General features: G+C 41.2%; 1 protein-coding gene across 3 annotated transcripts in view; it reads left to right on the top strand.

The window, feature by feature from the left end:
- The window catches only part of INTS9 (integrator complex subunit 9), a 76,636-nt gene that overhangs the window by 33,001 nt on the left and 17,940 nt on the right, over positions 1-25,695 (top strand). For all 3 annotated transcript variants that reach the window (XM_051615227.1, XM_051615225.1, XM_051615226.1), the window contains 5 exons: positions 3,150-3,330; positions 5,667-5,727; positions 14,613-14,784; positions 20,603-20,727; positions 23,029-23,196. In XM_051615227.1, coding sequence (XP_051471187.1) covers positions 3,150-3,330; positions 5,667-5,727; positions 14,613-14,784; positions 20,603-20,727; positions 23,029-23,196 — 707 coding nt within the window. The remainder of the gene's footprint in view (positions 1-3,149; positions 3,331-5,666; positions 5,728-14,612; positions 14,785-20,602; positions 20,728-23,028; positions 23,197-25,695) is intronic.

Here is a 25,695-nt window from a genome sequence, read left to right as displayed (position 1 = left end):
CATGTGTTTATATAAAGCAGAAGAGAGCATAGTTTGCTTTTTAGGTGCCAACTTGACCTTGTGGTGGCAGCTGTTTGAAAAGCAAGTATCTCATTGTGAGCTGTAAATTGAACAACTTGTTACAGAGCTACTGAAGGAGACTAAATTTGAAATGCCAAGATTATTATACAACTTTTATCAAGAGAGTGCATCCATCAATCACAGAGATAAATTTGGCTTTAAACAGCTTTCAAATACACATGTCCTCTTACTGACAGCTGTCGAAAGTTGCTGTAGTGGTGCTGAGCACCAGGTTGGACCTGCTGCTTGCACGGAAAGCAATATGCATGTAAAGGTTTTCATCCCTGTTTTGGAGAAGCTGAGAAATAATTCTTATCCCTTTATGGAAGCACTTAAGAGCACTGTTGTGCTTTAACCCCAGGCAGCAAATAAGCCGCACGCAGCCACTCCCTCACTCCCTTCACAGTGGGATGGAGAGGGGAATCTGAAGAGTAGAAGTGAAAACATTCATGGATTGAGATAAAGGCAGTTTAATAGGTAAAGCAAAAGCCATGTGCACAAGCAGAGCAAAGCAAGGAATTCATTCACCACTTCCCATTGGCAGGCATGTGTTCCAGGAAAGCAGGGCTCCATCCCATATAATGGTGACTTGGGAAGACAAACACCATCATTCCGAATGTCTGCCCTTCCTTCTTCTTCCCCCAGCTTTATATGCTGAGCTTGATGTCATATGGTGTGGTATATTCGTTTGGTCAGCTGATCCCACTTATCCTGTCTGTCTCCCCTCCCAAATTGTTGTACACCCCCACTGGTGGGGTGGGGTGAGAAGCAGAAAAGGCCTTGACTCTGTGTAGGCCAGTGTAAGCACTGCTGCACATTAACGAAAACATCCCAATGTTAACAGCACTTTTCAACACAAATCCAACACATAGCCCCATACTAGCTTCTATAAAGAAAATTAACTCTGTCCCAGCCAAACAAGTATTCCCCAGGCCAGTTTCAAGGGGGCATCACAATGCTGCCAGGAGCATGTGATTCAAGGGACCAGCAACCTTAGTTCAGTGGCCTAGTAGGCAGGGCAACTGGCTGGAAGAGTGCTCCACTCCCTGGATTGTGATTTTGTATTAACTATTAGTAACCAGCTCTGTAGTTTTCCTGTGAACAGAAACTCAAGTTGAGGTCTGCTCCAAGGCGTTACCCTCCATTATTTTCTCTGTGGCCCTAGGAATCTTGGACTTCCAGTTGTTTTCAACAGATAAGGCTTGAGGTTCTCATAGTGATCCAGTGGCTGTGGGGAAAGGTGAGCTGTGAATTCAAACTCTGAGGCTTAGGAGCAGCCCTGACAAATTCTTTAACCAGCTCATCTTTAGATTTTCCTCCTGCCCCCTCAAAGGGAAGATGAAGCCATTTGTCTCAACTGCCTAAAGCTAGTTTGAGTTTGGGTGAACGAAGGAGGAGCCCATTTCACGGAGACACACACCTTGGTATTTCAACCAGTATCTTTGTTCAGAGCAGAGACAGACCTGCAGACATACCCCTTTCCTTAGCATTTCCCACTGATCACTAACATACGCTGTACTCTGTAGCCCCTCTCTCTGGCCCATGCAGCATCCTTGCTTTTGTGGATGTAGGTACGTATCTTTCCTCTGCAGAATTTTTGAGTGCATAACAAAGCAATGCAAATTCTGGTCCTGGAGCCAAAGGCTTAACTTTCAGCCCCTATATGGCTTTGAAAATGTAATTATTAATCTCCTCATTCCTCTCTTTGCATCTTGTTTACAGAAGGGATAGTTTATACCTGCCCATGTAAGAGGGATAATATAACACGTTGCCAGGATGTTTTGTAACATCTCAGGTTCTAGACAAATGTAAAATATTGCTATTCAGGTTCACAAATATTTTAATGATATAGCTTGGATGTAACCTGGAGAAAACCTAGGCAATAAACCTAGGACACTGCAGTTATAATATAACTCTGATATAGAAGGTGCCTGACCATGATTTGTTGTTGTGAGCAGCATGTAATAGGCACTGACTGCTAAAAGGAGTTAAGCACCTAAATGCATGTGAAAAATCCTACTACAGAGTCTGTGCATTTCCCCAGACTCTATAAAACCTTTAAACATTCAGCCATAAAAATCTTCCGTGAGCATGTAGGTGGGGCAAAAAAACCCTTAATGTGCTAGTCCCGTACCCCATCAAAGCTTGTCAATAAATTCAAGTCAAGGAAGTGATTATGGTGGGATGTGATATGGGTTTTCAGGCTCTTTCACAGCTTTTTGTGTGATGCCTTGATGCATAATGTTTCTGCTGCTGCACTGCAATTAACATCAGTAGATGGTTTTACCCCACCATCACAGATGAAATCTTGGTGAGGCAGCAATTGCTCAGTGGGCTGGACAAAGTATTTCTGCTTTCCCATAAGGTACAGCATTTTTGTAATTCGTTCTGCCAGAAGAACAAAATGTTTGCTGTGTACTTGCTTTTGCTGTTGTGCTCAGATATGTCTCAATTATAGAGTAAACATATTTTTCTTTTTTCTTTTCCTCATTTTTCTCTAGTCCAGTGCTGTCTAAAAATCATAGAGGTTTTAAATTGTTCTTGCTGTATTGAAAGGACAGAAATATTTAGAGTTTTTAAGGAGAAATTCCCCCCCCCCTTCTAGCTTCGATGGTGGGTTGATGTAACCACATCTTCAGCCATTCATCTAAAACCCTGAAAGCTGAGTACAGAAGAGTTTACCCTGTGTAGTACTTCCAGCTCAGACCTGTGAACTGTTGTCCTTCTCCTCTGGTGGGCAGTTAAGAGATGGAGCAGGGTTGATTTTGATGGCAAGGTGTTTTGTGTCACTCATGTATCGTCATGTGCCAGTGCAAGACCGCCCTCTCGTGTCAAGAGCTCTGCATCTGCTCAGTTTGTTGTGTGCCCCCCAGCTAATGGGGTTTGATCGTTCACTCCGCTTAGCCTGCAGAAGGCAGCAAATAAGTGTATGTAATGATCAGAAGTGTTCCTCCCAATTCACATGCGTAATGAATTCTGCTAATTCATGCAATAGTTTCCTTCCATACCTTATGTAGTATTTGGATTAAAGGAATTCTGTTAGGAAGTTTAAAGATGAACCCAGTTAATTGATTTTTACTTTCTCTTAGCTATGACTGTCCGGAATGGAGGAAATGTGCTGGTTCCCTGTTACCCCTCTGGAGTAATATATGATCTGCTGGAGTGCCTGTATCAGTACATTGACTCTGCTGGACTCTCCAACGTCCCTTTTTATTTCATCTCACCTGTTGCCAACAGCTCTCTCGAGTTCTCCCAGATCTTTGCTGAATGGTAGGTGTTAAAGGTCTGCTTCGTGAGCCTTCAGTTCACACACTCAGCTATGGCAGATAAATATATGCAGGGTATCTCTACTTGACATATTCTAATATATACTTGATTAGAATTGTGAACACGTTTCTTGAGTCACAAGGGTGTATGTGCATGTGTAAGTAGATGTTCTATAATTAGGGAAGCATCGTTTCCTATAGAACATACAAACTAAAATAATCTGTCTTTTTTTGTACTTGCACTGATAATTAAATGCTGTACCCAACTTGAGTGATTTTTAGCTGTGCATCTTTGGACATTTTATCCAATGCCCCCAAAACTATGCCATGGTCTCTCTGTATAAGCAAAATAGATTTTTCAGGCTTAATTTTGCTGAGCCAGCACTGTATTTTTGTGGCAAAAAAAGGCCAACAGTGTCCTGGGCTGCATTAGGCAAAGCAATGCAAGCATGTCAGGGAAGGGGATTCTTCTCTCTCAGCACTGGTGGGGCTTCATGGAGAGTGCTGTATCTCCTTCTGGTCTCCCCAGTACAAGGAGGGTATGGGCTTACTGGAGGGAGGCCAGAACAGGGCCACAGAGCTGAGAAGAGGCTGAGAGAGCTGGGAGTTTTCAGCCTGGAGAACGGAAGGCTCAGGGTGGTCTTATCAATGTGTAGAAATACCTGATGGGAAGAAATTACGATGAAGGAGCCAGATTCTTCTCAGTAGACCCCTCTGACAGCACAGGAGCCACAAATCACATGAAATTCCACCTGAACAAAAGAAACACACTTTTTTTACTGTGAGAGTGGTCAAACACTGGACTATGCCAGTTATTGGGGTTGGAGCTTGATGGGTTTGGAACTTGATCATCATTAAGGTCCCTTCCAACTTTACAATTCTGTGATTCTATGATTATTGTGTAGAGTCACAATCTCTGGAGACACCAAAACTTGAGTGGATGCAGTCCTGGACAACCTGCTCTAGCTGAGAAAGCTGTGGCAGGGGATTGGACTAGATGATCTCAAGAGGTCGCTTCCAACCTCAACCATTCTGTGATTCTGAGCCATGGAAAGGAGAACCCAACTGCTTGTAACTGTTCCTAAATTCTTACAAATAGACATGCTCTAGATTAGTAAATAAAGTTAGCTTTTCCATCCATTCTTCTCTTCAGATTTTTAAAGTCTAGTGTTCAGAAAATAAAAGAGAAGTCCTGGAAATCTTATGTTAATTGATTCTCAGGAGAATTGTAAAGAGGATTGAAATCTGGTGAATTTTAATCACATTGCTTGCAGTAAACGTTGGAAAATCAAGCCTTGGTGTCCTGGCCAAACTTCAGTGTACTCACCAGTGTGTTGGCTTGTATAGTTTATAGTTAAACAATTGTTTTGTTTGTGCTTGCATGGTGATTGCATTTCAGTAGCAGCTGAAGTGGTAGCTATGTAGATCTTGGTACAATAATACTGTCAAAGTAGCAGGAATGTTACATATGCACGTTAGGTCAGTTTGTCTTTTGTGTCTAAGCTGGCAGAATCCAGACACCCAGTGTTCAGACAACATTTTTTTGAATTCTGTTTTGCTGTAGTGTCTTATAATAAAAAATCAAAACCAGCATTAGCTTATCTCCAAACGCTTAGGTGTAAAGTGAATGTTTTATTTACGTGGAAATGAAGGCAGAGGTTGAACATCTGTAAAACAGAGGTTTGGGGTCAAAGTTGCGATTGAAGCTCAGGGATTTCAGCTTTCCAGTTCTACTATGTAGTCAACTAGAAGAAGTGTCCTGCTCTTAGTATCTTAGACTATCAAGTTTAGTTTTTCCCAGGCTTATTGCTTCATAATAAAGTGAAGAAAATATGATATGGGTAGTGTTTCCCAGAAAAAGCATAACCAGGACAGTGTCACTACAGATAATTGTAATGTCACACAGGCCTCTGACAAATATCTTTTTTTAAACTTCTGTAGTAGGATGAATCAGGATTCTGGCTAGAGCTGATCAACAACTTGCAATATTTATGTTTTATTAATAAATGATTTATGAAAAACAGCAATGAGCATTAACGCCATGGTGAGCACCAGTTTACCAACTTGTAGATGCACAAGACAAGAAAGGAGCTCTGTTACATAGTACATGCAAAATGACTTTCAGCTGTCTTGCACCTTCTGTGAGTGATCTCGCTGTGACTGAGTTTTCCTGTCCTCTAAACAGGAAGACTGGAAACAATGAAACAGATTGGTGATTTTGCACCTGAGACCACAGATACAAAATTACTTCCTCCAGAAAAAGTTTAACAGTAGATGGCAGCAGATACTGCAGGATGTTCTCAGCTGTCTAACCCAGCATACTTTCCTTTTCTTTTAAAGGTTGTGTCATAACAAACAAACAAAGGTGTATCTTCCAGAACCTCCTTTTCCCCATGCTGAGGTGAGTAAACCGTGATCTTGCTGTTTGCTAAAATCACAAGTTTCTGGAACACAGTCCTGTGTGGCTGTTGTTTTTCTGATGAGCACTTCTATAGCTATTTAATAGTTTTGTGTCATTATTCATACAAGTTTGGGTTTTTTTCCTTTGCTTTCTGTGATTTATTTGTGAGCATGGGGGAGGAATGAATGATGGTGTTCCCTCAACTCAAAAATTATTATGAGTTTTATTTAGGCATTGTAACATACATAGTCTTGCCTGCTTTACTGCTTCCCCCACAGAAGGCTATCTGGCATACACATGGTTGACTACTTGCTCTTATCAGACTGCAACCATGAATATTTCCTTTGTCCAGGCAGTTTATCTCGGTCTGTAAAACTAAGATCTTGTTATCAGAGATTGCATAGTCATCCCAGCTCCTACCTCCCTAGCTGAAACAGGCATCATATTGTCTGCTTAAGGAGAAATGGTAGCTTGAAAGAGAGGTTTGATATAGAAAGGTTAAAGCCACCAGAGTGACTGTCGGAGGTTTAGCAGTTAAGAGAGTAAATGCTTTTACAGGCATTGTTTGTTTGTTTTTACCTCCAAGGTAGTTCATCCGGGGACTTGTTCTGGAAATTGCCATTGCCCATGTAGTGAGAGGACAAGGGGTAATGGACTAAAACTGGAAGAGGGGGGATTTAGGTTAGACATTAGGAAGAAATTCTTTAGTGTGAGGGTGGTGTGACATTGGAACAGGTTGCCCAGTGAAGTTGCAGAAGCCCCACCCCTGGAAGTGTTCAAGGGCAGGTTGGATGGGGCTGTGAGCAACCTGATCTAGAGGGAGATGTCCCTGCCTATGCAGAGGGATGGGACTAGATGATACTTAAAGTCCCTTCCAACTCAGACCACTTTATGATTGTATGATATCTATCATATGTAGGCGCTTCAAAGGCATTGCTGGAAGTAGGACCTGACCAGAAGCCCTCACTCTTTCCAGATGCTTGAGTGCATTTCAAGCAAGATGCACAGTGAATTATGTATAATCTGTTACCAGGAATAATGCAGACTGCAGGACAAGTCACCTATTCACCACTTTTTTTTGTAGCCAATAGTCATTGACACAGATAAATCAATTCCAAAGCCTGATCTCAGAGTACGAGACTCGGCAGCCATACTGCTGGCTATGCGTTCTAATTTCCCCTGCATCTCTGCTTTCTGGGGTGTTCTTATTGATCCACAGTGTCATTGGTTTCACTGACAGCCTATATTCTACCAAAGACATCACTTTGAAATGTTAGTTCCCAATATGCACTGAAACTGACAAGTTTAGGGAAAAGCCCTTCCAAAAATGAGAAGCTAAACATGAAGCTGTCAAAAACTGCATTAATTAACCCATCTTATATGATGGATCTTTGTGTTTATAGAGTGAAAACTATGTCCTTTAATTTTTAGGACATTTTATATTCTCCAGAGACCTATTGATAATGAGATTTTGTCAAATTATTGTTTAGCTGTTAAGACATTCCTCGGTGCTTCAAGTGTAGATCAAGGTAATTATCTAGGAAAGGTCTCACAGCAGTGGATAACAGCTGTTTCCTTATAACAAAATCCAGGGCACAGAGGGAATAATGTGCCTGTTACTGCTACAGACTTTGGTTGACAAGGCCAAATCATACACATTGTGACCCACAAAACTAGGGGCATTTTATCATGAGATGCACAAAGGACTTTATCTAGACCCATGGATATCATTGATAGGAAGCCATTCTTCAGCTTCTTACATTTTTGCCTAAGGGTTGCATTTACATGTGCTAAATAACGAAATAGACTGTGTACACATCCTTGGGGCTCCCAAACAATTAAATGGCTGTAGCCTTCAGGCATTTCAGCACTGAGTTGCCATCTGAAGCCAGTACTGCATATTTCACAGTAAGTTGTCCAACACAACCAAGATTGTGTGTTTGGGTATTCACAGTTGTTGTGTACACACTGGAAAGTGGAGTAAACACTGGGAAGTCAAGTAACCTGCACTACTCCCCCACCATGATGGACTAAATGGATCTCTTCATTGCTGATTCCTGATACATATTGGCTTGTTTTTTTGCAAAACTACTTTGTATGGCGGGAGGCAGAGGCCCTAGGCATAGTGCAACACTGTTTCAAGAGCCTGGCTATTAGCAAAACCAAAACAAAATAATATCAGGCAAACGAAGACAACTGACAGAAGATGACTCACATGCAGGACCCCCGTGCTCCCAACCACAGCACCAAGATGTCTGTTTCAGGTACCCAGTGCTCAGCACGTGCCTTTGATTCCCTGTTGCTGTCCTCTGAGGGACAGCTGCTGTCATCCTTTTACTCCTGTAATTCTCAGCTGCCTTGGGCTGCATTCCAGTTTTAGTGGTACCTGCAGCTGGTTATGGTTTAAAGCCATCATACTGTTTCTAAGGCATGGGAGAAGAGCTGAAATTTTTTTTCTTCTATGAAATACAGTGTTGGAACAAGCAGTGTAAACAGAAGGGGGACAAAATCTTGCAGCTGACATTGTATGTGAAACTCATATATTGCTTTAAGTACAAACTTTAACAACTGTGTTATTTATTCCCTGGCAAAAACCCTGTTATGCCTATGCAAAGAGTATCCACAATCCTCAGCTGCTATGATATTTTAGTGTAATTTTACCAAGCAAAATAATCTTGATCCAGACCTGGCCTGAATGACCTCCATGACCAGACCATTGGTCTAGGAGGGAACAAGGACTCAGTCTTTTTCTAAATCAGTGGCTCCACAACCTCACAATCAGTAGCTCTGCTTACTAGCACTTAGGGGAATTTTTAATGGGTATCAGAACTGTTAGTGGAGAATTGTCTTACTTTTTCTCAAACTAGTGGTAGGTTTGTACAATGTAACCTGTATGGAAATTGCCCTTCGTGAAAAGATGTGCTTAGCCACTCAGTTGTTGGAAGAAAATAGATAATTACTCAGACATGCCTTTTACTTATTAGCAAACGTTAATAACACTCCTGGCATGATACTTCAGAAAGGGACAGGCCAGAAAATAAGCCCAGCATGCTGTCTGGCCCTGCAATTCAATGTTCTTGTTAGCTATATAAACAAAAATATTTAAAAACAAACAAGGCAAAAAATTCCCCTAACTTTTTATGTGGTCTCTTGCAGCAATGAGTTCCAGTGGTGCTTGATGCAAATTGTAAAACAGCATTTGCTTCCTTTAATCAGTTATTATTTTATTTTGCATTTTACCTGTCTCTTTACTATTGTTACAAGATGATAAATATAAGTTTCTTCATCTTCTGTACAATTATTTTTATTTCGTCTTGCTTTTCTCATTTTTTGAAGTTGTTTGAAGCTTTTTCGTTCTCTTTGCATGGCGATTTTCCAGGTTTATGATTTATGCTGCCTGTCTTGAAGTCATTCATTTTTCTGCTGTGCTGAATAAAACCACACACACAGTTCAACTCTGCAGAGAACTCCACACACTTCTACTCCCTCCTTGTTACTTCTGCTTTAATGTAGTAGTAGGCGTTCATTGTATCTCTTCTGGCACAATCACTGCAGAGAATTTACTGTGCTTTGGGGTGGCAGTTTGTTTCCTAACATCCAGTCTGAGTGAAAAGGGAATATACTTTCCCTCTGTTGCAAGCAAGGAATGTGGGCTGAAGTGCTTCAGGCTTGTAGCGGTGGATTTGGACATCAATTCCTACTAAAGTTAATGTGAATGGAGTGTCCAAGCTTTTGAAGTGTCATCTGCAGCCTTTCAGGAGTGCACAAGCTAAAAGAGCTTCTTTTTAAAGGCATTTCTCTGAGGTAGCATCTGAGGTAGAAGTTGGCTGTGGCTCTGCTGGAGGGAGGTAGGATCTGGAGCAAGATTGCCCTACGTTCCAGCCAGCCATTTCCTAGGACAAAAACTGGGGAAGTGGAGAAGTAGTCAGTTAGGGAAGGGATGGGTTGCCCTGTGGATGACTCTCTCTTACATTTAAACAAAAGTAGCAATGCAGTTTTTCACCAGCAATTGTTGTGACAGGGAAGAGAGGAGAAGGAGCTCAAACTGAAGTGACGTCGGAAGCTTCTAAGTTAAAAACAGGAGTTTCCAAGTGTTAGTGAATGCAGCAGGCTGGCAGAGGGAAGTGCTGGCTTTCACTTCCAAGGCACTGTATCAGTTACATTCTAGGATCAACTATCTAAATAGGCTTAGATTTAAGCTCCCCAACGCCTAGCTGAAATGCTGTGGAGCATAAATCAGTAATTTGTTTTCTTTAGAAATGTTATTCTGGATTGGAGCATATGCCTTATGAGGAAAGGCTGAGAGAGCTGGGACTCTTTAGCCTGGAGAAGAGAAGGCTGAGGGGAGACCTTGTTAATGCCTGTAAGTATCTAAAGGGTGGGTGCAAGGAGGATGGAGCCAGACTCTTTTCTGTAGTTCCCAGAGACAGGACAAGGGGCAGTGGGCACAAGCTGGAACACGGGAAGCTCCGTGTAAGTATGAGGAAATACTTTATGGTGGGGGTGATAGAGCACTGGGACAGGCTGCCCAGGGAGGCTGTGGAGTCTCCTTCTCTAGAGATATTCAGGACCCGCCTGGATGCAGCCCTGAGTAATGTGCTCTAGGGGATCCTGCTTTAGCAGGGAAGTTGGACTAGATGATCTCTAGAGGTCTCTTCCAACTCTGACAGTTCTGTGATTCCGTGTCCCAGAACCAACTTCTGGTGTTTTACAGAGTTACTTAAGCACATGGGAATGTCACATCCTAACACAGCCACAGCTGAGGAATTAACCATGTCCCCAAACATTTCAACTGGAACCATGGTACACTCTGTACCATCCCTTTTGTGGAGATAGAGGCTTTATAAATGAATATTTGAATTGTTCTAGTAAGGCAAAAGTAAAAGCTTTCATTCCTTTTTCTTTCTGCTCAGTCTTTAAATAGACAGTTTCAGGCTATGAGATAAGTGAATCTGGGCTTCTCTAAATGTCTGCAACAGAAAAATTTGAGAGGTAATTTATACTGATCAGTATTTGCTAGTGGAGGAAGAATTTGGATTAGCTATCCTCTTATTAAGGATTCTGTTAGCAACATCTAAGAGAAATGGCCAGGAAAAGCATCTTTTTCCAACTGAAAATAGCCAGGGTGGGAGTAATATTGATTCTGTGGTCTAAATAGTAGCATTTGTCTTCTTCATCTTTGCTTCTCTCCTCCATATACCAGTTTCTGTGTAACACATTCAAAGCAGTAAATACTTGGAACTAGGTGATTGTATAGTATTACGTTTTGTCTTATATAGAATTAGGCTAGAGTTAGTGCTGGTGTTATGAAGGGAGTGAGGGAGGTGAAGTAATAAATGCATCACTCGTTTATTGATAAGAACCATGACTGTTCAAAATTCTGGATATAAACCACACACACACAGAGTAAATAGTGTATTTTGGCTCACTTCAATAAATGGTACACACAGACATTGGAGATTTATCCTGTTTATAGCAGCAGTTGCTGACCCTTTAAATCAAGTCTACCTCTTTAAAGGGAAGTATAAGCTTTTAAGATTAAAAAAAACCACAGCTCTCCTCAGTTTCAGTTCAGTACTTTACCATCCTCCATCTCTTAAGCTTTCAGTCAATAATGGTTCTTTCCATAGAAGGATGCTCTGAATGTTGCTTCTGGTTTCCAGAAATCAGCCCGGTTTTGAAAGTATTGAATAGCTGAATGCCAGGCATTGGTTTTGACCCAAGCTTGGTACAGGTTGGAGATCTGAACATGACACGGTAATGACTGCTGTGCTTATATAACCATCTGATCTGGGGATATAGAAGATGTGTACAGATCATCACAAATTTAGTCCCCTTAATGATTTGTGAAATTTTGTTGAACCTGTTTTGCATGTTCAGCCCCATATATTTTTGATTGGGTATTTAGAAAAGTCTTTGCTCTACACACTAAAATTCACTGGCTATTTTATCACTGGAATGAGTTGAATGTCCCTAAACTTGCTTTTGTAGCTTTTTGCCTCTGCTATTCTCACCTACCTGTGAGAGAATGAGAGATTATCAGCTAAGATATGGAGCTTTAGTGGACTTACAAAATAACTTCCAGATGGAAAAAAAAATAAAAAATCACCACAGCTCAGGACATGGTGCTGAAGATTCAACATGTGTCCCTTTTCCCTTCTGAGTTAGCACCCCCTTAGTTAGAAGCGGTGCATCTAACATCCAACTGTTACCTGTTTTGTTGATGGAAATTAAAAATAATTATTATTAAAAAAAACCCGCGCACACAAAACCCAAGGTCCTGAAAACTGGATTAGGAGTCCTGTGTCTCTCCACAAAGTAATACGAAGGGATTTGAAGCCTCCATAATGCTTTGAAGAGAATAAGTTTTTATGTTTATAAACAGTGAACATTTGTATAGGTGTAGCGGTGAAACAGACTGTTGAGAATGTTTTTTGCACAGAGTGCTGCTCTCACATCTTAACAAATATTTGAATGTGGTATACAAATAGAGATAATTATAAGGAACATGTGAAACAAGATGCTGCAAGAACAGTTTGTGATTTTCAGAAGTGTGTTACATAGATGCTAGCTGTGGAAATGTCTTTCACTTAGCTATCTGCTGGTCCCTGACAAAGTTTTGCCCTGGAATGTCACACATCCCATTTCCTGGGAAATTGTAGAGTAGAAATTGTCCCCTTCTCCCAGTTCACCCAATTTAAACAGCTTTTGCAACTTCAGTTTTAAGGTTTTTCACTTCTTTCAAAAAAAACCCCCAATCAAACAGGGACCACTTCCTATTTCTTTTAAATGCCAATATTTTTAGGGATAAAATTTGTTTTGCCTGTTGTCTGCTAAGCTGCAGTTTTTATTACAGAAGCTACAGAAGCTAAGCTTAGATTCTAAATATTGCACACCACATGTGTTAATCAGAAATCTTTAACAGTCTTAGTTGCAGAAATATTTTCAAGGTTCAGTGCATATTAACCGCCAGAGCAGTTATGGGATGATTTTTTCAGTTTTCCATCTTGAAGATTAAATAGGAATTTGATATTACTGGTAAGCTGCAGAAAGCATAGTCCCCAAGCTACTTCCTCCATCATCCAAGAAATCACATGGAAATAATGGGCTGTGTCCACCTACAGTTCCATCTTACATCAAAGCCCAATCCCCTTCCATTCCAGCCATCCAGGTATTGCACAGTAGCTTTAAACAGGACATGTGGGAAGTCAAATGCAGAATCACAGCAAAATATTTGCTGTTGGAAACTTGAAGGAGACCAAATTCAAGGAGAAAGATAAATATTGGCATCTATATGTGGCCAACTTTCTATTATTGAAAGGGCACTGAGGGTAAGTTTGTACATTGCCTGTTTCAGCACCAAAGTGTATCTTCAGGTGGTGGCAGCTAGCAGATGAGTAGGGATGATAGTTTTGTTCAGAGATGCTAAAGTCAGTTAAGAACTTAATTGTGTAATAACCTTAAGTTCTGAAGTGCTTTGTTGTTCATAAGTTGTTAAGAAGCTTAAACACGTCAGAATTCTCAGCTTTCCATTCATTTCCATGTAGACATGCTATCTTGAGTTAGATCCACCACGGTAAAAAGTAACAAGTAAAAGAGAATCTGGAAAGTTAAATTACAGCTTTGAGAGACCAGAAGAGTTGCTTATCATAATGTTCTTTCTTAGCTCATCTTTTGAGAATCCAATATGTTACAAGGAGGACGAACATCCTGAGGGGCAGGGTTTTCTGCTTAGAAAGGCATCATGTTATGACACGTAGTGAGGAGCATGCTGTTTGCTAATTAGTCCTATCATCTGGGGTTCCACGGCACAACAGCTGCAGAAACATGTTGCTGAACCCTGCGTATGGGAATTCTATGTTTTGAACAATGTTGCAATGCCTGACAGGAGACAACGACGTGGGGAGAGATTCTTGATTAAGTCCCACCTCCTTTAAAAACTGGCTGACAAAGGTAGTGCTGTTCTCCTTTTTCACACTGTCTGCATATGTTCTTAGCTTTTCAGTGTGTGATTTCCTTGTGTTAAAATGCATACTTTTAAAGATAACTGCATTTACAATTATTTCCAGGCTGGGGATGGAAGCATACACCTGTGAAGAAAATACTTGCAAAACATTGCATGAAGGTGTTTTTCAGGCTAATCTATTACATTGCTTTTTAAGCTGGACGTTGCTTTGCAGATTGGAGAACAGTGGCAGGACAAATAAAAGCAAAATTCTTCTTCAGAAAGTGCCTCAGTAAATAAACTTCCCCATCTTAGTAAGAAAATCTTTACCACATGCATAATTGATTACACTCTGTTGAACAGGTGCTTCTTATTGCTGTTGGTTCATTGCTATTACTAGTTTCCATGGTAGTTAAGGAAGGGCAAGTCATCTGTTTTTTTCAGAGGACTTGACTTTGTGTAAGCCCATTATACCAATGAAACTTACAGCAACATACAGCTGAAGGCAAAACTGCCTGCTACTACTGTGATACAAGAAAATCAAGTTAAACATCAGTGCCTAGAGCTCTCTGAAGACATGGAAAATAGGAAAAAAGTAGCTTATTTTTAATTTGGCAGCTGAGCACTCTGTTAACTCCAGGAAACTCTAAACAGGGAGTGTTTGCAGAGTTTCCTCTCAGTTGCCATACCGCGGGTACCAAAGAAATGAGAGCAAGGACTTGGAAGCACCTGGCCCCATATTCTTACTTCCTTTTCATAACATTTAGGGCAGTCATGACTAGATCTGTCGGAAAATCTAGCGGATATGCACGAAGGGACTCTGTGATGAATTAGAAATAAACTGTAGAATATTTTTAATATCATATAAATAAGCACACCAAAGTACAGAGCACAGAGGCATGAAAAGTTTGTAATGTCTAGATTTTTGTTTTTATTTCAGCTCATTCAGACTAACAAATTGAAACATTATCCCAGCATCCATGGAGACTTCAGCAATGACTTCAAGCAGCCTTGTGTTGTGTTCACTGGACATCCCTCTCTGAGATTTGGCGATGTAGTTCATTTCATGGAGCTATGGGGAAAATCTAGCTTGAACACTGTTATATTCACAGGTAAGTAAAATGCAGTTGTTGTTATCAGTTTAACAATATGTTCTGCACTCTGGTCAAGTGTGGCCACACCCTAGGGGCTTTATTCATTTGTTCTGAGGCAGAAGTTTCTGACTTCAGTGGGAGCTCATCTAAATTAAGACCCTGGGATTGACTGTAGGGACTAATGTAGTTATTGTACCATTTAATTCATTTTAGCCCTGCAGAGCCAACCTTTGCCATACAGAGTCCCTTTCTGCCATTTCTAAGCAAATCTTTGTTATGCACAGCAGTAAAGTGCCTACAGGAAATTAATTTTTGGATTGAGAGCAGCTGGTTGCAAGTTAAACCCAGGCAAGACCTAATTGATGCTGGTCAGAAAAGACAAACACTTCTCCATATTCCATTGGAATCAAAAACCTTTCCTCATCTTTTCTCCTGCACTTTCATCAAAACCTCAGGCAACCAGACAGTCTAAAGATGTTTCTGTCATCTCTCCTGTTTCAGAAGTGTGCAACCCATACAGGCCTGGCAGTAGTTATCTATGCCATGGCTGCCTTTTGTCTAAGCTTTTTTTTCAGATGCTTTTTGGCTGACAGACACATTTGTATCTGAAGCTGAAGGTACAGCTCTTGGTGATACCCTGGGGTGTTGTTTCCTTTCTCAATGACTCAGGCTGCCAGGTGCACAAAAGATCTTTTAAATTCCTATACTTCTCCCAGTCTGCTTCTAGCCTCTACTTTTCATGGATTTAATTAATCAAGCCCTATCCACCTCAGAATGAGCTATGGTTTGAGAGCCACAGGGCACCTGCATCCTAGGCCCGTGCCAGTCATGAACAGCAAGACAAAGTAGAGAGAACATGAACCTTTTGTGAAATCTAGCAAAGGGCATATCTTCCAGAGTTCCATCTCCTTTAAAAACACTTCAAGGCCTTCCCTCAAACTGATGTTCTGTCCAGGTGCCTCCTCTTTATACCCAATATGTCATCGAAACAGAACCCTACAGTGCCACTCTTCAGATATAAGAAAGGAAATAATCCTCTAGGCCATAGCTGCTGCTTTTATGTATCATGAGCTCTGGTATAACTGGGAAATGTGTTATATATAATTGAGCCGGATGAAAAAGGAAAGAAATGGGGTGAGGAACACTGAGTAACTGACCAAACCTATTTCGACAGCAAGGGTGTGATGGAGTCGCACTGTTAAGCTTATTTTTCTCCTCTTTTTAGTGAGTAGGACTGCTGGAATACAGGTAGCCTCCTAAAGCAAACAGGAATCGTAATGGGTTATTTCTTTCCATCTTCATTTCTCTTACTGTAAATTTGAGGATAGTGATGGGCAAGACCTTTTCATTCTTTCACAATATTGGTACTCAAAAGCACCACAGTATCATCATACTGTTAAACCAAGTTGGAAGGTTTTAAAGAAGTGTGCAGCTAGCCCTACTGCAAGGGGAAGGAAGATTCAAGCTTTATGCTGAGCCGATAAGACACTTAAATCTAGATTGTGATTATGCTGGGAAGTGGTGCCTTGTACCACAGCACAAATGTCCTAACTGTTACAGTACTTATCACACCTGCCTTTTGAGGTAATTTCAGGAGATATGCCCTAATTACAGTAATTGGTAAAGTTGCCATTTAGATACAAATTGTCTTAGAAATAGTGAATTATAATCCATCTGAGACATCAAATAAAATCAGGCTGTGTACACTCTGCTGAGTTATGTATTTCATGAATTCCTAGGAAATCAGTGGCTTTAATCATGTGAAGGTGCTACCCACTATCAGCAAGGGTGTCAGAAACTGGCCTTTAATGGAGAGACCACGTATTCTTTGCCTTCTTGTAGGGAGAAGTAATTGACCTTTCTGTATTAAAGTGTACCCTTCTGTGAAATGAGGAAACAGAGCAGACTTCTATTACAACAGGGCCCTGGCAAGTTGTTAAGGCAAATGGCGATTGTAACAACCTATGGATACATTAGGTCATAACCTTTGATATTCATGGTTTATACTTCAAGTGAAACCACAGCTGAGATCTGCTTTGATTGTGATGACCTTGGAGTGCACAGTGATTTCAGGTGCTGGTGGTGGTATGTGTCCTAAATTCTTCTGTCTGTGGCTTTTGGACTCTGTCTGTGTCTATAGGCATATGCACTTGGCATAATGTTCCTACTGCTTTATGACTGTCTCAGCTGGAACAAAGACATCTATGTCTACAGAAATTCCAAGCAGATTAAAGTCTTCTGTCCTTGGGAACTGCAGTAGAAATCTGAAGTTGAATCCATTGATGCCCAGGATTTCAGTTATTTCATTATTTAGCTTCTCCTGTTTTAGGATAAAACATGTAGTTATGAAAGCAATTTGGTCCATTGAGGCAGTATCTGACAGCAGATGATGTGCAAGCTTTTCCAGTGAAAGACTCCCAGTTTCTAGTAATTAGGACCTTTAAACTACAGGCCATACAGTGTTGTTAATGATGACACTGCTTGTTCAGTCCACAGGAGCTACGTAATCTCCACCTTTCCAATTTGTTATATAAAAAACAACTACAAGAGAACATAAAACACCAGCTGTGAGTAAGCTGCAGTGCTGCTCTGCTTCCTTGTGTCATCTGGAAATGTTACCGTGGAAGCAGTATTGAATAGATGATTGATTAAAAATATTGAATACCATTAAGCCACAAAGACATTCTAGAAGAAAACACAGCAGAAAAAAGTCTGCTTCTTGCTCTCTCTCTGGTAACAACAATGCTTTAAAACCAACTCCCTAGGAGATCTTAAAAACAGCTCATGCATCCCACATTAGTGCTGTACAGTGGAAGATTTTATAACTCGCTGTCACACAGTAGTAAATCAGATGTCTTGGGGGAAAAGCTAAAGACCTGTAATTCTGTCAGAAAAAGTCAATATATGTCCTTGGCAGGCACTGTTTTCCATCAGACAGGTGACTTCTGGGTTTTTTGTAGTTTCAAAGCAGCTGTTCATGTATTTCACATGAGTTCACCATGAGACTAGCTCAAGTGACGTTTTTACATGTTCTAAATCTTCAAAGTCCCATGTTATAACTCCTTCATTACAATTTCTCTCTCTTCCAAGGCTCTTACATTCTTATTAGTTCTTCTGAGAGACTACAGGCTGGATGCCATTTTCGATTATTCAATCAAAAAATCCACATCTATACATTATCTGAGCCTACTGATTCAAAAATACTTAGTCTGAATAGATGCTGCCTCATGACATCCTCAGATACAAGCAGTCAAATCTCTGTGTCATCCACAACACCAGACAGGGTGGAAAAACTCTTCTGATAACTTTTTAAACTTACTATTTGCAGTTTAATTTTATGTCTCTAGCAGAGAACCTGTGCCTGACTTTAGTTTTCCAGTTTTCCCCAATGAGTTTTAAAGTATCTTCTGATTTAACCCAAATTGGGCACTGATCTTTCTTCAACTAGCTACATTCTCAGTTTGTTTTTTTTAAAACTTGTATTAATTATTATTAAATTCAAGTGCCAATAACTCCCATTTTTTACATGGATATTTTTAGGCTTTGTTTCATTGCCACTAACACATCTGCTTTTACCAAGTATGGCTTTTTGCTCAGTATAATTTTTATTTCATGTTCTTAGATTCACGGCTTTTGGGGCAACTATCATTTTTTGTTAGTATTTCTCACTTTGATGTTCCCAGGCATTATTCTGACAATTGCTTTAAACTTGGGAAAATTATCCCTTTGACAGTTCCAAACATATGTATCATTGGCTGATGCTGTATTCTGTTCTCCCAGAGTAAATATAACCACATCATCATCACTGATACTTAGCCAGCAGCAGATTTTTAGGCTAGCAATTAACTTGTCTTTATCAGTACAATGAGACCCAATACTGAATGTCGGATGCCTTGCTGTGTGCTGAACTTCCTGTGGTAAAGTTTTAAGGACATTTTTCTTGCTGTCTACATAAGAAATCCAGCCAGTGCTTTCCTCAGGGTGATTTAAGAACACAGGAAATTACTGTCTAAATCTAGACTGAAGTCTCTGTATGAAAGTTCCCTTTAAGTTCATCTTTTTACACAGCCTGAGCAGCTACCAGAGGAATACCTCTTACTGTTTTCTAGCAAGGCTTAGTGGTCTGCAACTGTTGTTTCACTTTGCAGGTTGTTCTGAGGTCCTGTTGTTCAGAATAGTCTGGAATATTACTATTCCATGCATCCCCTTCTCTTTTTCTCATTCTGTACTTAGCAAGCTAATACTAGTTGATCTTTTTCTAGCATTTCCTTTATGCAATCCATCCCAGAATTAGCATAAGCTTTTCCACATGATTAGTTAATGGCCCCCAGAATCAAGTGGCTACACTGTGTCACCTACGAGACCTATGGTTTTCATTCACCAAAAAAAGCGTAATTTTCTGCAGTATTCTCAATGGTGCAAATCCTCCTGGAAATGGTCACAAGTCAATTGAAACATCTGATTGGGAAAAGCCAACATGGATTTACTGGGGGCAAATTGTGCTTGACAAACCTGATCGCCTTCTACACTCTAAAAAAAGGATGCAGACAGGCTGGAGAGAGTCCAGAAAAGGGCCACTAGGATGATCAGAGGACTGGAGAACCTGCTATATGAGGAAAAGCTGAGAAAATTAGGTTTGCTCAGCCTTGAAAAAATAAAGCTTTGGGGAGACCTTATTACCATGTTCCAGTACTTAAAGGGTGGCTACCAAGAAGGTGGAAAGTCCCTGTTTACAAGGAATCACATGGAAAAGGCAAGGAGTAATGGGCACAAGTTGCTCCTAAGCAGATTCTGATTGGACACAAGAGATAAACTGTTCACTATGAGGACAGTCAAACATTGGAATAGTCTCCCAAGGGAAGTGGTAGTTTTGCCCACATTGAACAGTTTTAAGTCTCAGCTTGACAGGGTGCTGAGCCATCTCATATAAACCATAGTATTACCTAAAAAGGTTGGACCAGATGATCCTTGACATATGTTTCAACCTGGCATTCTATGATTTTATGATTCTGTGTTGTATAACTCTCTGTGTGAATGAAAGCCCATTCAGTGCATGACTTTTCCCTGGCAAACCTCTAATCTGATTTTTAAAAGTCAATAATAAGAGTACAAGGGGAAGTTGAGACTTGCTAGGTCTAATAAAGATATGAACTAATGAAGTTATTACAGCTTGTCCCTCCTTCTGGATGGCCTCTACCATGAACAACCTTCAGTTCATACTGGCCTGAACTAGAATTGCCAATTGCTTGTCCCTCCAACAGGAGAGGTGTCTATGGGTCCTCCTGGGTTATATTAACAATCGGACCCATCAGTCTAAACCTGGCACTTAGATTAAAAATAATTATATATATATATATATATACCTTAAAGAAGAAGAGGAGTTACGAGGTAATGTGTCTGCAGCAGAGGACATTGATACAGGTTTCTCAAGATACAGTCTTCATGCAGTGTGTTTGCAGTACTGAAAAACAAGCTGACATTTGGGTTACCTTTATGATACCAAAAATGTATACATCATGCCTTTTCTACAGGATTTGATTAAAAATAAGAGATGTTTTTGTGTTGATTAAGTTTGTTATAAAAGTCAAGCTAGAATGTGTTCCAATGAAATACTATTGCTCTCTTGCTTGATTAAGGTAAGACTTAATTGTGAGCATAATTTTCATCAAATTAACTGAAAATAACAGGTGGAGGAAGGAAGAAAGGAAGAGAAATTTGTAATAGAATTAACATTGCTGAACAACAGCTTGTCTAGACTAGAATGTGGAATCAGAGAGGAATTGGGCCACCTTTGTTCTTACTAGGCATTCAGTGTTTTCAACGTTTCTGTTTTCAGAACCAGATTTCTCTTATCTGGATGCCCTGGCTCCTTATCAACCTTTGGCGATGAAATGTGTTTACTGTCCCATTGACACAAGACTGAATTTTATTCAGGTGTCTAAATTACTCAAAGAAGTCCAGGTAAGGAATTTCTGTTGCCTCTTCTTATGTTTCTTCACATACATGAAATAAATAGGTCGATGGCTAACAACTGTTACATTAAGCAACAGCAAAATCAAGACAACACCCAGATCTTTTTTTTCCATGACAGAGCACACAGCATTGAGCTCTCCTTTACTATCCTGCACCACAGTCAATATGGAATGACTGCCAGTCTCTGCACACAGTGCCTGGAAGATCCCTAAAAGCTTAGAGTGCAAAGTAAATGGCTAGTACATGTACCTTCTAGGTGTGTATATATAGAAAGATGTGGACCTGTTGGAACGTGTCCAGAGAAGGGCCACAAAATGATCCGAGGGCTGGAGCACCTCTCTAATGAGGACAGGCTGAGGGAGTTGGGGTTGTTCAACCTGAAGAAGAGAAGGCTCCAGGGCAACCTCACAGTGGCCTCCCAGTACCTGAAGGGGGCCTACAGGAAAGCTGGGGAGGGACTTTTTACAGGGGCTTGCAGTGAGAGGACAAGAGCTAATGGTTTTAAGCTGAAAGAAGAGAGATTTAGGTTAGAGATCAGACGGAATTTCTTCAAGGTAGTGAGACACTGGAACAGGGTGTCCAGAGATGTTGCGGGGGCTCCATCCCTGGAGGTGTTCAAGGGCAGGTTGGATGGGGCTCTGAGCAGCCTGTTCTAGTGGAAGGTGTCCCTGCCCATGCAGGGGAGGTGGAACTCGATGATCTTTAAGGTCCCTTCCAACTCCAAAAAATCTGTGATTATGTAATAATATTTTTTTTCCCTCACTCTTTTTCTTGTTTGTATGAATAAACCTGGCTGTGATGAGTACAGGCTTAATGTAAAGGGTACCAATTGTTGAGTGTCCCCAGTTTCCTCAGCTTTAACCATCTCCTCTGCTCTTTATCCTGCAGTTGATACCTGCTTTGGTCCTGGCACTGCTGTTCTGGAGTTCCACTCTCACATTTCTTCCAGATCCACAGTTTTTCTTACTCCGTTTGCAAAATCAGACTGCTTCTGTCTTGAAGGCTGGAGCATTCATGTAGTCTCTGCCTTCCGCCCTTGACTCTTCTAGGCTTAATGGCCTCTCCTAGTCCATCCAATTTGTTTCTACTGAAGTTTGCTTTCTGACTCATGACGTAAAGAAAATAATAACCAGTATTTGTCCTGGTGGAACTTTTCCCTTTGATCTTCCACTTGTTGAACACAGAAATACATATTCTTCCAACGTTTTAGCTCATTGTCCTGTGATCTGGCTTGTCATTACACAACTGATAGCAGTTGCCATTGTCTGGTTCTCTGACAAACATCCTCCGTGTTAGCACTAAAGTACAATGCTATTTCCAAAACAGTTTGCAGAAGTGCTATCCTGTTCTTTGGCTTCCTTAAATCCTGCAGTGATCCGTATGGCAACCAGCCTGTTTATCCTTTGTTAATATATTGCTGACAGGTCATGCAAACTCAGAGTCGCTTATTTTGCTAATGTTTTTGCAGCCTTGCATATTGATAGGTCTGCCTCACTCCATGCATTTTGTGATGGTCTCCACCACTACTGTCGTTTGCTTCACATATAGATAAAATGGTTTGGTAGAAAAAGCTACTGTATATTCTTCTTTTTTCTCTCCTTACGGCAGCTAACATAGAATCAAAATCACAGCCTGGTAACTGCTGAGAATTGTAACTGTGTAATCTCTCCTCTTCTGTCACAGAACCACAGAATCACAAAATGGTTCATGTTGGAAGGGACCTCTGCAGATCAGCTAGTCCCAAACCCCCTGCCATGGGCAGGGACATCTCCCACTAGACCAGGTTGCTCTAAGCCCCATCCAGCAGAGGGAGACAATCCCTCTAGGAGGCCCTTCCCTGGCCCTGCTGGTCACGCTTCTGGGGATGCAGCCCAGGACACAGTCGGTTTCTGGGCTTCCAGCGCTCGGTGCCGGCTCCTGTCGAGCTTCTCATCACCCGACACCCCCAAGTCCTTCTCCTCAGGGCTGATCTCAATCCATTCTCCGCTCAGCCTGTAATTGTGCTTGGGATTGCCCCAGCCGTGTGGAGAACTATGACCGGTGATACTGAAGTGGCAAATAGACACAAATTTAGGCCTGGGTACAAAGGACAGACTGCCTGCTCCTGAACAGTTTGTTCCAATCCTGACTGGATCTTCTGGATTACATCTTTTGAATGTCATTTTCACACAAATAAATTAGCTTGCTAACAACAATCTGCAAACCTCCTTACAGCAACGATTACTGTTGCAGGGCAGTGCACAGAATCAACCAAACATTTTCTTGTAAGTCCTCACTCTTCTTTTCCAGCCTCTCCACGTAGTTTGCCCGGAGCAGTACACTCAGCCACCACCCACCCAGTCTCATCGCACGGACCTGATGATAGACTGCCAGCCTCCCCCAATGTCCTACCGCAGGGCAGAGGTGCTGACCCTTCCCTACAAGCGGCGCTACGAGAAGATCGAAATCATGCCAGAAGTGAGTAACAAAAGCAGGGAAAAAGATGGTGCCTTCTTGGCTCATAAAGCCAAATTCAAGCTACTACTTCAGTAGCCCCTTTGACTAAAGTATCTTGTGGCTGTGGTTTACTATTGACTGTGATATTGTAAAGCACTTTTGATGAAATGTATGGCTAAGCAAAGCATTTCTGGGAGAGAATTTCACTGTGTAAACTAATAGGAATTGGAAAAGAGCCACCAAGCTGGTGAAGGGTCTAGAGAACAAGTCATTCGAGGAATGACTGAGGGAACTAGGGATGTTTAGTTTGGAGAAGAGGAGACTGAGGTGAGACCTCATTACCCTCTACATCTACCAGAAAGGGTGTTGTAGGGAGGTGGGTGTTGGCCTGTTCTCCCAAATGACTAACATCAGGACCAGAGAAAGTGGTCTGAAGTTGCGGTGCGGGAGATTTAGGTTGGATATTAGAAAGAGTTTCTGTACTGAAAGAGTGGTCAGGCACTGGGACAGCCTGCCCAGGGAGGTGGTTGAGTCACCATCCTTGGATGTATTAAAGAAACGTGTAGAAGAGGAACTTCAGGGCATGCTTTACTGACCGAGATTGTATGTTGTGTGTTGTAGGGTTTTTTGGGGTGTGGTTTTGTGGAGTTTTGTGTTTTGGTTTGGTTTGGTTTTGGTTTTGGTTTTGGTTGGATTTAGTGATCTCAGAGGTCCTTTCCAACCATGACTATTCTGTGATTCTGTGAAATAAATGTTGTGGGCAAGTGGCTAATATGTTCAGGCTAATTATCCTTTGCAAGGATACATCAAATCACAGAGTAGTTGGGGTTGAAGGGACCTCTGAAGATCATCTGGTCCAGCCTCCCTGCTAAAGCAGGATCACCCACAGTAGATCACACAGGAACACATCCAGAGGGGTTTTGAATGTCTCCAGAAGAGACTCCACCACCTCTCTGAGCAGCCTGTTTCAGTGCTCTGTTACTCTCACGGTAAAGAACTTTTCCTTTATGTTTAACTTGAACCTCCTGTTCTCCAGCTTGTGCCCACAGAACAAAAGTCAGTCTCTGCTAGGCATCTGTGAGGCAAGCTGGTCATTTCCAGTTTAAATGAGTAACTAGAGGAACTGAAGTTTGAATGTATGGCCTTGTAAAGGACCCAGTGAGTCTGGGAGTTAGTAGCCAGGAGTTGCCTTTCTCCTTCCCCAGCTGTACCTGCCATGAGAAGTACCCTTTCCCTTGAGGAGCAGTATTCAGTCATGTGGTAAAGGCAGAGTAGTGAAATGGCTCATTTGTGTTACAACAGTTTCAATAAATGGTTCATTCTTACAAACTGCTGAAGTGCAACAGGTTAATGGGTTGCTTCTAGCCATCTATAATGTGGAGTACTTATGCCTGCAACATCTATTAATAATTTATTAACCCCATAAATTAAATATAAATGTACCCATAATACAAAGGGTGAGCCATACTCCGAGAGACATGATCTTAAAATATTTTTTGACAAACCAATCAGCACAAATGTGTCCTTGGATCAAAGGTGATAGTGGCTTTTTACAAGTAGGCATTACTGCCCTTTAGAAACTGTTGAATATGTGAGTCTACTTTTAAACAGAGTAGAGGGAGGAAATACTCTTAATTAAGCCAAACATGAAGTACAGAACTGGTACCTGTGTAAAAAAATCCCTCAGCCAGTCTGCAACACTCATTCCTACCATTTTGTTTGTGTTTCCTTTGTGCATCAGTTCTGTTAGGAGCCTGCCCAGCCCTCTGGTTAGAGGACTGCCAGAGACAAGGAGGGATTTTTTTAGTTAGAAAGTACACTTGGATGCAACTCCATCATGGCATGTATATTTAATTGCTTTGGAAATTTTCATATTTATTGGATCCTATTAAACCTAAGACTAGTAAAAGGAGGTTTCTGTTCACCAGCATGACCAAACCAAATCTTACCTTCTGAGTGCAGAGAGCCAGCACATAGTTTACCTATTATTTAGATTCCACTGAAGCTTTGGGTTTTCCCCTAAGCTTTGAAGAGAGGGTGTAAGTGAGCCTTTGTATGTGAGCCAATCACTTGGGTCATCCCTGTGAAGAGGGTGGATACCAGCTTTCCCTGCAAACAGAATGCCAATTAGCACAGGTCCTACAGATGAATATTCACCAACCCTCATACATTTTGATGTTCCTGTCAAGGTGATGGGTTTTCTAAAAGATAGCTGGTCTAGTCTGTGTGAGTTGCAGGTTCAGCTTCTTGCTCTGTCAGCATCTTCATGAATGATCAGCACAAGTGTAAAACACAAAATACGGCTTATGCTGGAAAGGGATAGTGAAAGGATACCTAAGACTACAGAGTTCCCTGGAAGAGTTTATTAGTCTGAAGGCAGTGATATGCTCATGGGGTTGGACTGCCTCTGAAAACAAGTCAGTATTTCTCTGGTTAGACCTGCAGCAAGATCTCTTACCCCTGTGGCTCAAGAGACCATGTGGATTCAACCTCACTGTCTGTCACCAACGTGAAAACGCT

The sequence above is a fragment of the Apus apus genome, chromosome 3 (genome assembly GCF_020740795.1).
Source record: "Apus apus isolate bApuApu2 chromosome 3, bApuApu2.pri.cur, whole genome shotgun sequence".
Taxonomy (NCBI): domain Eukaryota; kingdom Metazoa; phylum Chordata; class Aves; order Apodiformes; family Apodidae; genus Apus; species Apus apus.
The sequence above is the reverse complement of the archived record's forward strand: the minus strand, read 5'-3'. Positions and strand labels throughout refer to the sequence as shown.